General features: G+C 69.2%; 2 protein-coding genes across 2 annotated transcripts in view; both read left to right on the top strand.

Moving 5' to 3' along the window:
* The window catches only part of CHLNCDRAFT_139890 (hypothetical protein), a gene marked incomplete at both ends in the record, with an annotated part of 8619 nt that extends 1114 nt beyond the window's left edge, over positions 1 to 7505 (top strand). The window contains 22 exons of the mRNA XM_005843762.1: positions 211 to 270; positions 564 to 753; positions 900 to 1013; positions 1280 to 1332; positions 1608 to 1976; positions 2193 to 2255; positions 2406 to 2433; positions 2749 to 2862; positions 3032 to 3182; positions 3336 to 3451; positions 3628 to 3735; positions 3918 to 4120; positions 4281 to 4398; positions 4568 to 4731; positions 4918 to 5031; positions 5339 to 5431; positions 5632 to 5701; positions 5897 to 5998; positions 6172 to 6593; positions 6795 to 6868; positions 7043 to 7169; positions 7335 to 7505. Coding sequence (XP_005843824.1) covers positions 211 to 270; positions 564 to 753; positions 900 to 1013; positions 1280 to 1332; positions 1608 to 1976; positions 2193 to 2255; positions 2406 to 2433; positions 2749 to 2862; positions 3032 to 3182; positions 3336 to 3451; positions 3628 to 3735; positions 3918 to 4120; positions 4281 to 4398; positions 4568 to 4731; positions 4918 to 5031; positions 5339 to 5431; positions 5632 to 5701; positions 5897 to 5998; positions 6172 to 6593; positions 6795 to 6868; positions 7043 to 7169; positions 7335 to 7505 — 3024 coding nt within the window. The remainder of the gene's footprint in view (positions 1 to 210; positions 271 to 563; positions 754 to 899; positions 1014 to 1279; positions 1333 to 1607; positions 1977 to 2192; positions 2256 to 2405; positions 2434 to 2748; positions 2863 to 3031; positions 3183 to 3335; positions 3452 to 3627; positions 3736 to 3917; positions 4121 to 4280; positions 4399 to 4567; positions 4732 to 4917; positions 5032 to 5338; positions 5432 to 5631; positions 5702 to 5896; positions 5999 to 6171; positions 6594 to 6794; positions 6869 to 7042; positions 7170 to 7334) is intronic.
* A 635-nt stretch (positions 7506 to 8140) lies between these two features.
* On the top strand, positions 8141 to 11038 carry CHLNCDRAFT_139889 (hypothetical protein; the record flags this gene model as incomplete). Its single annotated transcript, XM_005843761.1, has 9 exons — positions 8141 to 8241; positions 8496 to 8520; positions 8655 to 8705; positions 8816 to 8887; positions 9086 to 9172; positions 9358 to 9484; positions 9674 to 10296; positions 10454 to 10785; positions 10984 to 11038. 9 exons carry the CDS (start codon positions 8141 to 8143, stop codon positions 11036 to 11038), a joined length of 1473 nt encoding a protein of 490 aa, XP_005843823.1.
* Between the last annotated feature and the right edge of the window lie 819 nt (positions 11039 to 11857).

Here is an 11857-nt window from a genome sequence, read left to right as displayed (position 1 = left end):
GATGACAAATTCTAGCTCGGGGGGGGGCGCGGGGGGTGAGGAGGGATTATTGGCAACAGCGGCAGGAGGCATGCTTGCACTACAGAGGGCTGGGCTGTGTGCGCTCCAGCCACGGAGTGGGAATTGGAGAGTGGCAGCCGTTGGGAGCAACGGGCCCCACGCCCGTCGCCACTCCTCCTGTGCAACACAATGCCCCCCACACCCCTCCAGGTGTGCATGGTGCTGCGGTACGTGGCTGACGAGATCACGCTGTACAGCGACGACATCGCGGTGAGCCTGGCGGCGGCAGGCAGCTGGGAGGCGGGAACATTGGGCAGGCCTGCTGCGACCTGCGACACGACATGCAGGCCTGCTGCGACATGCAGCGGCAGCTGGGGCTGCATGGGCCGCTGGCAGGCATGCAGAGGATGTGTTTCCGCCGAGTTGGAATCATGCCTGGCCCAAACTCGGTGCCGGGCTCGCACCTCTGGATGTACCTCTGCTGTGTGCATCAAAGCCATCAGCCATCTGCCTGCCGCTTCTTCCGCGCCCACACCCCCGCTCGCCCGCTGTCCCGCGGGCAGGGCGACGCCAAGCGCCTGCTGCTGTCCAGCCTGACCAAGTCGCTGGGCGAGGTGCTGCCCTTCCTGGAGCGCATGCTGGAACTCAACTTTGGGGCGGCGGGCGCGGCGGCGCAGGCGGGCAACCGCGAGGCGGCCCAGCAGCACGTGCTCGTCATCCAGGCCGCGCTGCAGGCAGCCAACACATACTCGGGTGCGTCGGGGGGTGCTTGCGGCGGGTTGGGCATCAGAGGCCGGCGCACACAGCGCTTGTGACAGCGTACGTGCGTTGTTGTTGTGGGCATGGCTCGACCCCCGGCACAAACAGCAGCCTGCCGCGGCCGCCCGCCTGCGCCGCAGAGTGGGTGCCCGTGGGGCGGCTTAAGGATGCGGGGCTGATTGCCGCCTGCGGCTACATGCTGAGCACGACCGAGTTCCGGGAGGCGGCCTGCGACGTGATGCGCCAGGTGGCAGGTGCGCCTCGCTGGCAGCAGGGCCAGGAGGGTGGCAGCAGGGACAAGGACGGCGGCAGCAGGGACAGGAGGGTGGTGGCAGGGCCAGGAGGGTGGCAGCAGGGACATGAGGGAGGCAGGCAAGATGATGCAGGATGTCCAGGGCCAGGCAACCTGCTGCATGCCTGCGTGCCTGCCACAAAACCCCACAGACCGCGCCCCGCAGACCCACAGCACCCGCCCATGCCGCATCCACCTGCCCTGCTGTCCCCCCACCGATTGTTGCAGGCCGCAGGCAGAGCGACGAGGCGCCGGAGGTGTTCAAGGCGGTGTTGGAGCAGGTGGCAGAGGCGCTGATTGCTGCGGCGGCCTCCCTGCTGTCCCCCGGCGCGCAGGCAAGCCTGGCGGGGGAATGAAGAAGCAGCTGTGACACGCCATGGTTGCCCATGCATGTCGTGCCTGCGCTCCAGCGCCCCATTGTCTGCCCGTGGGCTGTCCTTTGGCCATGCCTGCCCTGCCGCAGCCTGCCACTTCCACCCAGCCTCCCACCATGCCTGCTCGTCTGCCTGCCTCCTCCCCCTCCCCCTCCTCCTCCTCCTCCTTCCCCTGGCCTCAGGCGGAGCTTGGCTATGAAGGCCAGCACGACGAGTTTGGCCAGACTCTCTGCGAGACGATGGCCACCCTGGGCACCTACCAGCTGTCCGCCATCGCTAGCCCCGACAAGAAGCTGGCCTTCCTGCAGCACATGCTCAGCTTCGCGCAGCACCCCTACCTGCTCCTGGCCGACAAGGCCCTCCCCATGTGGGTCAAGCTGCTGCAAGACGCGGCGCAGTCAGTCAGCAACGCGGCGGCGGCGGCCGCGTCTGCCGCGGGCAGTGGAGGAGCAGGAGGAGGCGGGGGCGCCAGCTCGCCACGGCAGGCCACCGTGGCGCTGCCGCCAGAGTGCATCTTGGCGCTGATGGACATGGCGGCCGACCAGCTGCAGGTGGCGGGGAAGCTGGCGGTACCGGGTGCAGCTGTGTGGTGGTAGGGGGCATGCCGTCGTGCTGCGCTAGCCCCGCGCGCGCCTGCTGGCGCTCGGGCGCTGGCGTGGCGCTGGCATGGCATGGCGCTGCCATGCTCTCCTCGCTCTGCCCTCTCCTCCCGCTATCTAGATCTGCATCTCCCGCGGGCACATGCCTGCTTCGTGGTCCGCCTGCAGAAGCGCGGCGCGCACGTTCCCACCGAGGACGATGAGTTCCCTTCCTACTTTGACACCTTTGCGGTGAGGCTGGGGTTTGGTTTTAGGGTTTGTGGTGTGGTTGGTGGTTGGGTTGGCAGGGAGGGTGATTCGTGAGGCGAGGCAGGGCTGAGGGAGCGCTCGCTCTGTGGCGCTGGCGCCAAAGTTCCTGCCGCCCTGCCTGTGGTACCGCAGGATTACAAGGAGATGATGGTGCAGTACCGTGCCCGCCTCTCCAGCATCGTGCGCCACGCGGCGGCGGTATTGCCCGAGCAGGCCCTGGTGGCGGCGGCGAGACGCCTGGACGGCGCGGCCGCCGCCTGCGCCCCCGGATCAGGCGAGCGGGCCGCGGGGATGGCTGGCAGGGCGGCAGCATGAGGCGGAGCATGCGGTGTGCACCTCATCTTTTTTTCGAGGGCTCGATTACTTCGCTGGGCGCTGTGCGCTCCCTGCACCTTTGCCCCTGATTGCCCTGCTTTGGGCACCCACGGGCGCCGGCCACAACTGAGTCGACCCGAGCGCCTGCTCCCTGCTGCAGGCGTCAAGGTGGAGGAGGCGCGGGGCCTGCTGGAGTCTGCGGTGCACTTTGCCGAGAGCGCCTTCAAAGCCGTGTGGGACGGCAGCATCCAGGAGCAGCCCGCCAAGCTGCAAGGTGGGGCCGTGTGTGGTGGGCTGGCCGCGAGTGTGTGGGGAGTAGGTTGCGCCCGATCTCACGCGCAAGGCGGCCTCATGCATCGTCGCCCGGTGCAAGCCGAGCGCAGCTGGCCGACCCTGCGCCTGTTGTGCGCCTGCCTGCCACCGCCTGCCTGCGCATGCTGCAGCCGTGGTGGGCGCCATGGAGCCGATGCTGCAGCGGCTGCTGAGCCTGCAAGTGCGGGACGCCATTCTGATGCAGCACCAGGCCCGCGGCCTGGAGACCTTCCATCGGCTGTTTGGCGTGCGCCCAGACCTGGCCGGACCCGCCGTGGGCAGGTGGGCTTGGAGGCTTGGGGTGGTCGCGACGCAGGGCTCAGCGGTGGAGGAGTGTTCTGGGGTGCCGGTTGGGATGCTTTGCTTGCAGAGTGTTGCTTGCTTGCTGTTGTGCGCCGGCCGTGCCCACCCTGCTTCCTCCCCGCCCTCCCGCAGGGTGTTTGACTTGCTGGTCAACAACCTGCCCCTAGATGCGGCGGGCCAGGAGCCGCCACCCGCCAAGCCGCCGCCCGGCTGGCGCGACGGCATGCACGCGCGCCAGTACACCGCCAGTGAGTGCCGCCATGTGTTTGCGCGCCTGCTGCGCGTTTTGCCTGGGTGTGCTCTGCAATGGCTTCAGTGCACACCCTCGGCTGGAAGTTTCCAGTTTCCGAGCCCAGCAAGAACCCTCGGGCAAAAAAATGTCAGCCCACATGCGTGCCATGCCTGCTGCGCCCGATGTGTGCAGTGGTGCTGCTGGTGTGGACCAAGGCCTCCCCTCAGGCCTTCCTGCCGCACCTGGAGGCGCTGGCCACGCAAGTGGGGGAGCTGTGGGAGCAGGGGCGCATCCGGGCAGGTGGGCGCGCCGACAAGGATGGGGTGGCACGCAAGCCCAAGCACACCCGCCGCAGCCTCACCTTGTCGTACCCTACCGTACCTGATCATGCTACCTCTTGGTTGGCTGCTGCCCTGGCCTGGCTGCGCTCATGCTGCCTTGTGCCGAGCCGTCTGCTCGGCCTGCCCCCCCCGCTGCCGCAGGCGAGAAGAACGCGCTGCAGGAGGCGATAGTGGGCGCCGCGCGGGCGGGCCCGGAGCAGCTGCAGGCGTCTGTGCTGGAATGGGTGCTGGCGCCGGTGCGAGGCGAGTGGGCCACGCCCGCCTGGCAGGCCCACCTGGCCTCCCCGCAGGCCTTCATGCTGCACTACACGCCGGTGGTGCCCGACGGCGCGGGCGGCTGGCAGGTGCGGCACGTGGGGCGGCAGGCCTGGCAGCTGGCAGTGGTGGCGAGCCCAGCCCTGCTGCCGCGTCCTGCCCTGCTGCCATCCCGCCCTGCCGCTGCATTGCCATGGCCCAGCACCTGACCGGCCAGCCTTGCTGTACCGTGGTACCACGGTACTGCAGGTGGGCGGCCGCTCGGAGCGCTGGATCCTGTACCACCACGCACACCTGGCGGAGCGCTGCATACGCAGCATGAAGGCGGCGGCGGGCGCGGTCACCCATCCGCTAGCGCAGCACGCAGGTGCGGAGCGGCATGCCCGGATGGCTCTGGGGCGGGCAGGCGGGCGGGCTGGGCTTCTGCCATGCTTGCACCCTCGCCCTCGCTCCCCTGGGCGCTCCTTTCCTCTTGTCGCCCTTGCCCGACTCCCAGCCCTGCTGAACCGCCCGAACAACTCTGGTTTTTCCTGCAGAGTGGGCGGTACCCAACATGCTCCGCATCGTTGCTTGCCTGCATGCGCTGTACACGCCCGCGGGGCGAGCCGCCATGGGCCCCGCCGCCACCGCGCTGGAGATGGCGCCGCAGGAGCGGGCGCTGTACCTGCGGCGCGGGCCCGCGGGCAAGCCGGCCGTCAGGGTGCGCCGGCGGCGGCCGCGGCGCCGCGCTGCCAGCCGCCAGCCCGTGCCCTGGGCACCTCCCTCTGCTTTCCTCGGGCCGCAATCTGCTGTGCCGCGCTGTGCTCGCCTGCCTGCCTGCCCGCCTGCCCCCTTGCCCTTCGTTGGACCCACCCGCGCTGCTTGCCCTTGCTTGCCCGTGCTGCAGCCCGCCGACGCGCCCGACGGGGAGACATGGGACGACGGGTACTCTAGCGTGGGGGGCGCCTCCCCCGCTGCGCTGCGCGCCTGGCTGCGTCACATGCGGGAGTTCACTTACCAGGTAGGCGTAGGGCTGTCCCGGCTGGCTGGCCCGGCTGGCTGGAGGGCGTGGGCTGGCTGCCGGGCCGCGCTGCTGGCTGGCAGCTTGGGTTGCTTGCTGGATGGCTGGATGGATGGAAAGCGTGAGATGGCTTGCGGGCGTGGCTAGTCGGGCCTGCCTGCCTGGCTGCCTGACATCGATCCGAGTGCTGCGGTTGTTGTCCTCTCGAGCTGGCGCTGGATCAAACAAAGTTGTGCACCAAGCCCTCGCCCATGCCGCCGCCCCACACCCAACACGCCCACCATCCCACCCTTCTCTGGTGCCGCAGTCAATGGGCCTGCTGCCCACTCACTGCCCTCCTGCCATGGACTCCGCCGCCATCCAGGCAGCCTACGTGCAGTCTGCCTTTGCCTACATAGAGGTGCGTGGCTGGTGTGTGGTTTGCCAACGTTGGGTGAGCTGGCTTGAACACACCAGTGCTAGGGGTTGCATCGTCCTGCTCTGCGCACACCCCCTGATTGCCATGCGCGCTCCTTGCTCGCGCTGCGTGGCCGGTGGCGGCTGAGGAGGAGGCTGCGTGCCCTCTCACCCTGCCCCGCACGCCCCTTGTGTGCCCGCCAGTCTCTGGAGCACCAGCACGTGCGCATCATCATGCGGCACATCCTGATCCCGCACATCAAGAACTGCGCAGGTGTGTGCGCGTGTGTGTGTGCTCAGGGTTGTATCTTGGCTATGCGGCAGGGTCCATACATCTAAAACAGGCGGTCTGGTGTGGACACCGCCTCCCCGCCTGGCCCACAGCCGCACCCTGCCAGCCATGTTCGGAAGCTGACCGTTGGCCCTTACTTCCCTGGCCTGCGCTCCCGCCTGACGCCGCCCGCCGCAGACCGCCACCTGCGCCCCTGGGTGCTGCCGGCGCTGGCCATCCTGGTGCCGCACATGCACAGCCGGCTGACGAGCGCATGGGGCAGCCTGCAGGCGCCGGCAGGTGGGCAACCACATTGCTTGCTTGTGGACGCGGCCAGCATATGCCATGTTGGCTGCTGGATGATGGTGGCGGCAGAGCCTGGCCACCCCACTTGCCGCCGGGAGCAGCAGGAGAAGACTGGACGCTGCGGTGCCGCGCTAGCCCGCCACGTCAGCGCCCGGTTGTACCTGCAGGCCCCAGCAGTACGGAGGACTCAGCCTCCGCCAACGACGAGATCATTCGGGAGCGGCTGCTGCGGGAGCTCACCCAGGAGTATGCCTTGCTGCTCAAGGAGCTCACCACACGCACCGTAGGCGGCCCCGGCCCCGGCAGCGGCGCCCCCGGCGCCAGCGGCAGCCCGCCGGGCGCGGCCCCCGGCGGCGGCGGCACCGGCGGCGGCAAGGCGGCGCTGGAGTGGCTGCTCGAGGCCGACCCCGGCACCGGCTTTGGCGCGGTCACGACGGCGGTGGCGGGCATGTGCTGGCGTGACGACTCGGCCCACCGCTTTGCGCTGCTGGCTCGCAGCCTGGTGGGCATGGCGCCGCGGGACGCCCGCCTCTACGCCTACGTCGGCAGCGAGGTGCTCAAGGCCGCCATCACCAGCCTGGGGACAGAGGTGAGGCGGCTGCCGCCGAGGCGACCCTGCTGCTCAGGTGGCCCTGCTGCTCAGGCGGCTCCGGTTGCTGAGGCGCTGGGGATCAGTGGGCGGCCCCCATGCTGTGCTGGGCCCCGCTTCGCTTCCACTGCTGAGCCCTTGGCCAGGCGGGCGCACTTGTACCCACCCGCGCTTGTGCCCACCCGCCCCGGCGCTGTGCAGACGATGGCCACCCACCAGGCGGATGTGATGCAGCTGATCCGCGACATCCTGGCGCAGCAGATCAACGACCCTGGGTGGGCATCGCGGCGGCTTCGGCTGGTCCGGGAGCGGCGAGGCAGCGGGCTGGGCGCCCTGCAGAGGGAGCTGCAGTGCAGGCCCTGGCCCCGTCCTGCCTCCTGCCCTTGGCCCCGCCCTGCCTGCCACGCTTCCTGCCTGTCCCCTGCCGCCTGCCTGCCTGCCTGCCGCAGCTCTGCCGTGCACGGCGTGCTGGCGTCGCTGCCCAAGATGACGCCCGCGGACCTGGACCGCTTCCGCTCCTCCCTGCTCGCCACCGGCAGCGAGAAGGCGCAGCGCGACTTGACCAAAAAGATGCTGGTGAGGCGGGGGCTGCCCTGCCCCTGGTGGCCGCCGTCGTTGGTTGGTCTGCGGGGCTGGTGGTGAGGCGTGCCAAAGCAATGCTGTGGTCGGCTCCTGGTGGTACACTCGGCCTGCCTCGAGGGCGCAAGCACATCAGCATATGCACAAGGAAATCCTGCACAGGTGGCGGCCTGCGGCAAGGGCTCGCTGGCGGCTCTGGCAGACTGGAAGCCGCCCACGGTGGCATCGATGACGGAGCCCAAGCTTCGGGCGGTCAAGGCGGCGGGCGGCGCAGCGGAGGAGCACGCTGAGGCGTTCACGGCGGCAGCGGTGTCCACGCTGTTCGACCGATAGCATGCCTGGAGCGAGTCTAGCGGACAGACGGCGTGTGAGGGCGGGCTGCATTGCTGCCCTGTTCCCCCTCGAACCGTTGAGTGCAACAAGAAATCTGAGAGCGTCAACCTTTCTGCTAACCCGTGCTGCTGTGCATTGGCTTATATTCCTGCTAAAGTGAGTTCTCTCGTTAAAGTGTGATGCCTTACATGGAAGGGCTGAGTGGAGGGGGCAAGTCAGGCTGCGTGAAGCCGCTCCCGTCGAGCGGAGGCCGTCAGCTCCTTCAAGCCGGAGGAGGAGGCCAGCAGCTCTTCAACCAACGATATTGGCCTGAGGTTGGAGGAGAAGCACCAGATGGGCCGGTCACGCTGCACTGCAATAATGCAAATCACTACCCTACCCATCCAGCTCCCTACCCACAGCTCCCGCCACTCTTGCCGGGCGCCGGGACGGAATGCTGCAATCAGTGGGCCCATCGGCCTCCTGGTTGCCGCGATTCTCAATCATACCCCTCCGACATGGCCCTGGGAGCCTCCAATGCAGGATTTCCTTCATCTCAGGGTGTTCGTTCGCTGCCTGCTGACCCTGCTGCGCCAAGTGGGATGCGGCAAAGCTGTGGTAGAGCATCGGGCGCTCCCTCCCATTCATCTGCAGCCATGGGGACGCTACTAGAGACCCCCGCTGCGGCGGGAGGCCCCAAGTTCAGCGATATTACCTTCGACCTGTCAGAGCCGTCGTTCCAATCAGATCATTTCCGGTGAGGAGCTCGGGCCGCCGTTTTCGGCCGAAGCAGGCGCCTGGGGCCGGGCATGGAGGAGGGTGCCAGCAGGGTGTCCCGTGCGAGGTTTGCCATCGCCTTTGTTCCCCTCTGGAAAGGCTCCGGAGGGGTGGCAGGTGCATGCCGACACCGGCGCGAGGGGCAGCGCTGGCGGGGGCGTGCACGCCGCTTCGCCTTTGTGGCTGTGTGACCGCCCCGCTGCCTCCTCCGCCTCCCCTGGCCGTGGCGTGCAGGATGTATGACTTCAAGGTCAAGCGGGTAGGTCTGCAGCCATGAGGCGCCAAGTTGGCAGTCTCCCACGGCGGCGGGTGTCAGCCGGGCCGATTGCAGAAGCTGCCGCCATCGCGTCCTGCTGGTACTCACTGCCTGCACTGTTGCCCCACCCTCTGCAGTGCCCCAGGGCGCGGCCACACGACTGGACAGCCTGCCCGTTTGCGCACCCGGTGAGCTGCCCTGATGGGTCTGCGTGTGCCAGGGCAGGGTTTCCCGCCACCACAGCCTGGCGGTACGCTCCCCGCCGCTGACCTTTGGCGCCGCTGCCACTTGTTTCCAGGGCGAGAAGGCGAAGCGGAGGGACCCTCGCCGCTACCGGTACAGCGGTACAGCCTGCCCTGACTTCCGAAAGGTGCGGCAGAGGTCTTGGAGGGCAAAGGTCGCAGCAAGCAGCAGGGCAAACAACTCGCAGCTGACGGGCTGGATGGCACTTGCTGCGATGTCGACAGCCTGGGCGGCAGCTGCCGGGGCAGCCTGCAGGCCTGCGGGGCGTGCGGGTGGCGTGGCCGCCGGTGCTGAGCAGCCCTCCCGTCCTTGCTGGCGCCTGCAGACGGGAGTGTGCCGCCGCGGCGACGCCTGCCCTTACTCGCACGGCGTGTTTGAGTGCTGGCTGCACCCCAGCCGCTACAGGACGCAGGTGCGCATGTGTCTTGTGTGAAACAGATGACACCCTGCCGCCCACCTGATTGTCGCCTGGTCCAGGTGGTCAGCCGACGCAGCCGGAGAGCCAGAGAGAGCCAGAGTATATGGCTGCTGCCCCCATCCAGCAGAGCCCGGCCCCATGCCCTCACAACAGCGCCCCTGTCGCGCCACCTGCCACAGATGTGCACCGACGGCCCCAGCTGCCGCCGCCGCGTCTGCTTCTTTGCGCACTTTGAGCACGAGCTGCGGCGGGCGGAGGAGTACCCTCCGCTGCTCAACCAGCAGCTGCACGCGGGCCTGGTGGCGGGTGAGCGCCCTGCCTGTTGCGAGCAGCCCCTTTGGGGACTGCCGGCGGCTGCAGCCTGCGGCGGCATCTGGTGTGTGCGCAGATGCCTGCCTGTTGAGCAGCCCAGCTTGAGCATGAATGGGCGAGGCTGGTGGCCGCTGTTCTCGCAGTCGCTGAGTGCTCGAGCCCCCGCCGCCGGCCTTGCTGCAGACGCGCGCGCGCTGCAGCAGCAGCAGCTGGCGCAGGCGCTGAGCGGCATCCTGGGCAGCTCGGCGCCCGCGCTGCCTGGCGGCAGCCCCGCGGGGCTGGAGCCTCTCATGAGCGTGCAGCTTCTCAAGACGCTGTCGCAGCAGACGCCCGCCAGCCTGATCCCGGGGGACAGCGCGCCTGCCACCCCCACTGGCCTGTCTGGGCTGAGCCCCACCACCACGCTGGGCGGTGGCGTGCAGGACAGCTCCAGCCTGCTGCTCCAGCTGCAGCTCATGCAGCAGCAGCAGCAGCAGCAGCACGGCGGCGGCCAGCTGGGCGGCGCGCTGGCCGCCACGCTGAGCGACGCGTCGCAGCACAGCGGCAGCTCGCCGGGCGGGTCGCCCCGCATCATGCAACACCCGGCCGACGTGCGGACCCCAAGCGCCATCGATGCCGCCCGCCAGGGCTCCCCGCCTGCCATGGTGGCAGCCGAGGAGGCCAGCCAGCTGGCCCGCTACATCCAGCAGCAGCAGCAGCAGCAGCAGCAGCAGCAGCAAGCTGCGGCGGCGGCCGCCGCCGCCGGCAGCATCGACCCCGCCCTGCTGGCCGCGCTGCAAAACCTGGGGCTGGGCGGGACGCAGGAGGTGAGGCGCGGCAGCTGGCTTGTTTGTGCGGGGCAAAATGCAGTTTGCTTGGGCCTGGCGGTGGGGTTGCCTGCAGGGGTGGGGCTGGTGCTGGGCGCGCCGTCGCTGTGCAGGCGTGTTACCCACCTGCGCGCCCCTCCTGCTGCTCGCCTCGCAGGCTCTGGAGGCCGCTGGGCTGGGGCTGGGGCTGGCCTCCGCCCGACGCTCCATCGACAACGGCGCGCTGTCCCGCAGCGGTACCGCCGACAACTACCTGGCAGCCGCCGCCGCGGCGCTGGCCTCCGGCAACGCGGTGGGCAGCCTGGGCGGCGGCGCGGCCCCCTCTGCGCCCCCCGCCGCCTCCCCGCTCCTCGGCCCCGCCGGCGGCAGCAGCCTGCCCTCCCGCAACTACATGGCTGCGGCGGCGGCGCTGCAGGGCGCGGCTCTGGCGCGCGGCGCCTCGGGCGGCCAGCCGGGGCTGGATGAGGACCGCACGCTGTCGCTTGACCAGTGAGTGAAGAGGCGCCCTGCATATATAATCACCTTGCAGCCTCTGCCGGGGCTCCACCTTCCATGCCGTCCGTGCCTCCCTGGGCTTGCCAGGCAGACGGATAGACAGCCGGCCTGCCAGCTGCTGGCCCTCTGGCTGCTCAGCGCCTGTTGGAACGTGGCCCCTGACGCCTCTGCGCTGCCCTCCCTGCCCTGCAGCATCCTGGCTGAGCTCCCGCGCTCGGCCTCCCAGGTCAACCTGCCCCCCCAGTGAGCAGGCCAAGACATGCCGGGGCCGCGATGCCCAGCCCAGCCCCGCCCAGCCCAGCCCCTGCGCTCTGATCACGGCTCGCTGCCCACGCACGCCGCGCATGGCTGGGCTGGCCCCCAGCACACATTGTGTGAGCCTGCCGGCGCGCCGCGCCCGGCGGGCTGTCAGTTCATTGCCAGTCACCCTCTGCCCTGGCCTCGCCATAAGTCCTCCTTTCTCCTCAGTGCACTGCACCCCTTCTCCCTCTGGGACTGCCGGCAGCGCCCCGATGGCAGCACGCCGCTTTGCTGCGCCAGCGCTGCTCGCCAGCGAGGCTGCCTCACCTGAATGTCATTCCCTAGCCCCTGCCTCACTGTTGTTTCGTTTGATTACTCGCCTACCATTTGCCAGCGTCGCGCCTGTGCCGTGTGATGTGATACGTGAATGGCTGGGGCGGCTGGGGCGCGCCTCTGTCGCCCCAGCCCCCCGCCAAGCATGTGACTATCCCCAGCCTTTTTGCCCTGGTGCGTCCCTTGTTTTTCGCGGCGCTGCTTGTAGAGCCTGCCGCCTCTCAACCCTGCCCCTCACTCACATTGTTAAGCGTCGCAGTGTCTGTCTCCACAGTCCCCCTCGATTATAATGCCGCTAGCCACTCCTTCTTCTGCCGATTCTTTGCTCCGCCCCGATCGCTAAACGAACGCCCTCGCCGCTTCCCACACCCCAGGAATAACCTCCCCCCAACTTCCCTCGGGCCACTGCGCTGCCTGCCTGCCCGCCCGGGGCGCGGCCGAGCCTCTGCTGCCCGCCGCGCCCCCGCACACCGAAATGCATCCTCCCTGGCTG

The sequence above is a fragment of the Chlorella variabilis genome, assembly GCF_000147415.1.
Source record: "Chlorella variabilis unplaced genomic scaffold CHLNCscaffold_27, whole genome shotgun sequence".
Lineage (NCBI taxonomy): Eukaryota > Viridiplantae > Chlorophyta > Trebouxiophyceae > Chlorellales > Chlorellaceae > Chlorella > Chlorella variabilis.
Note: the sequence above shows the minus strand (reverse complement) of the source record. Positions and strands in the feature narration are given on the sequence as shown.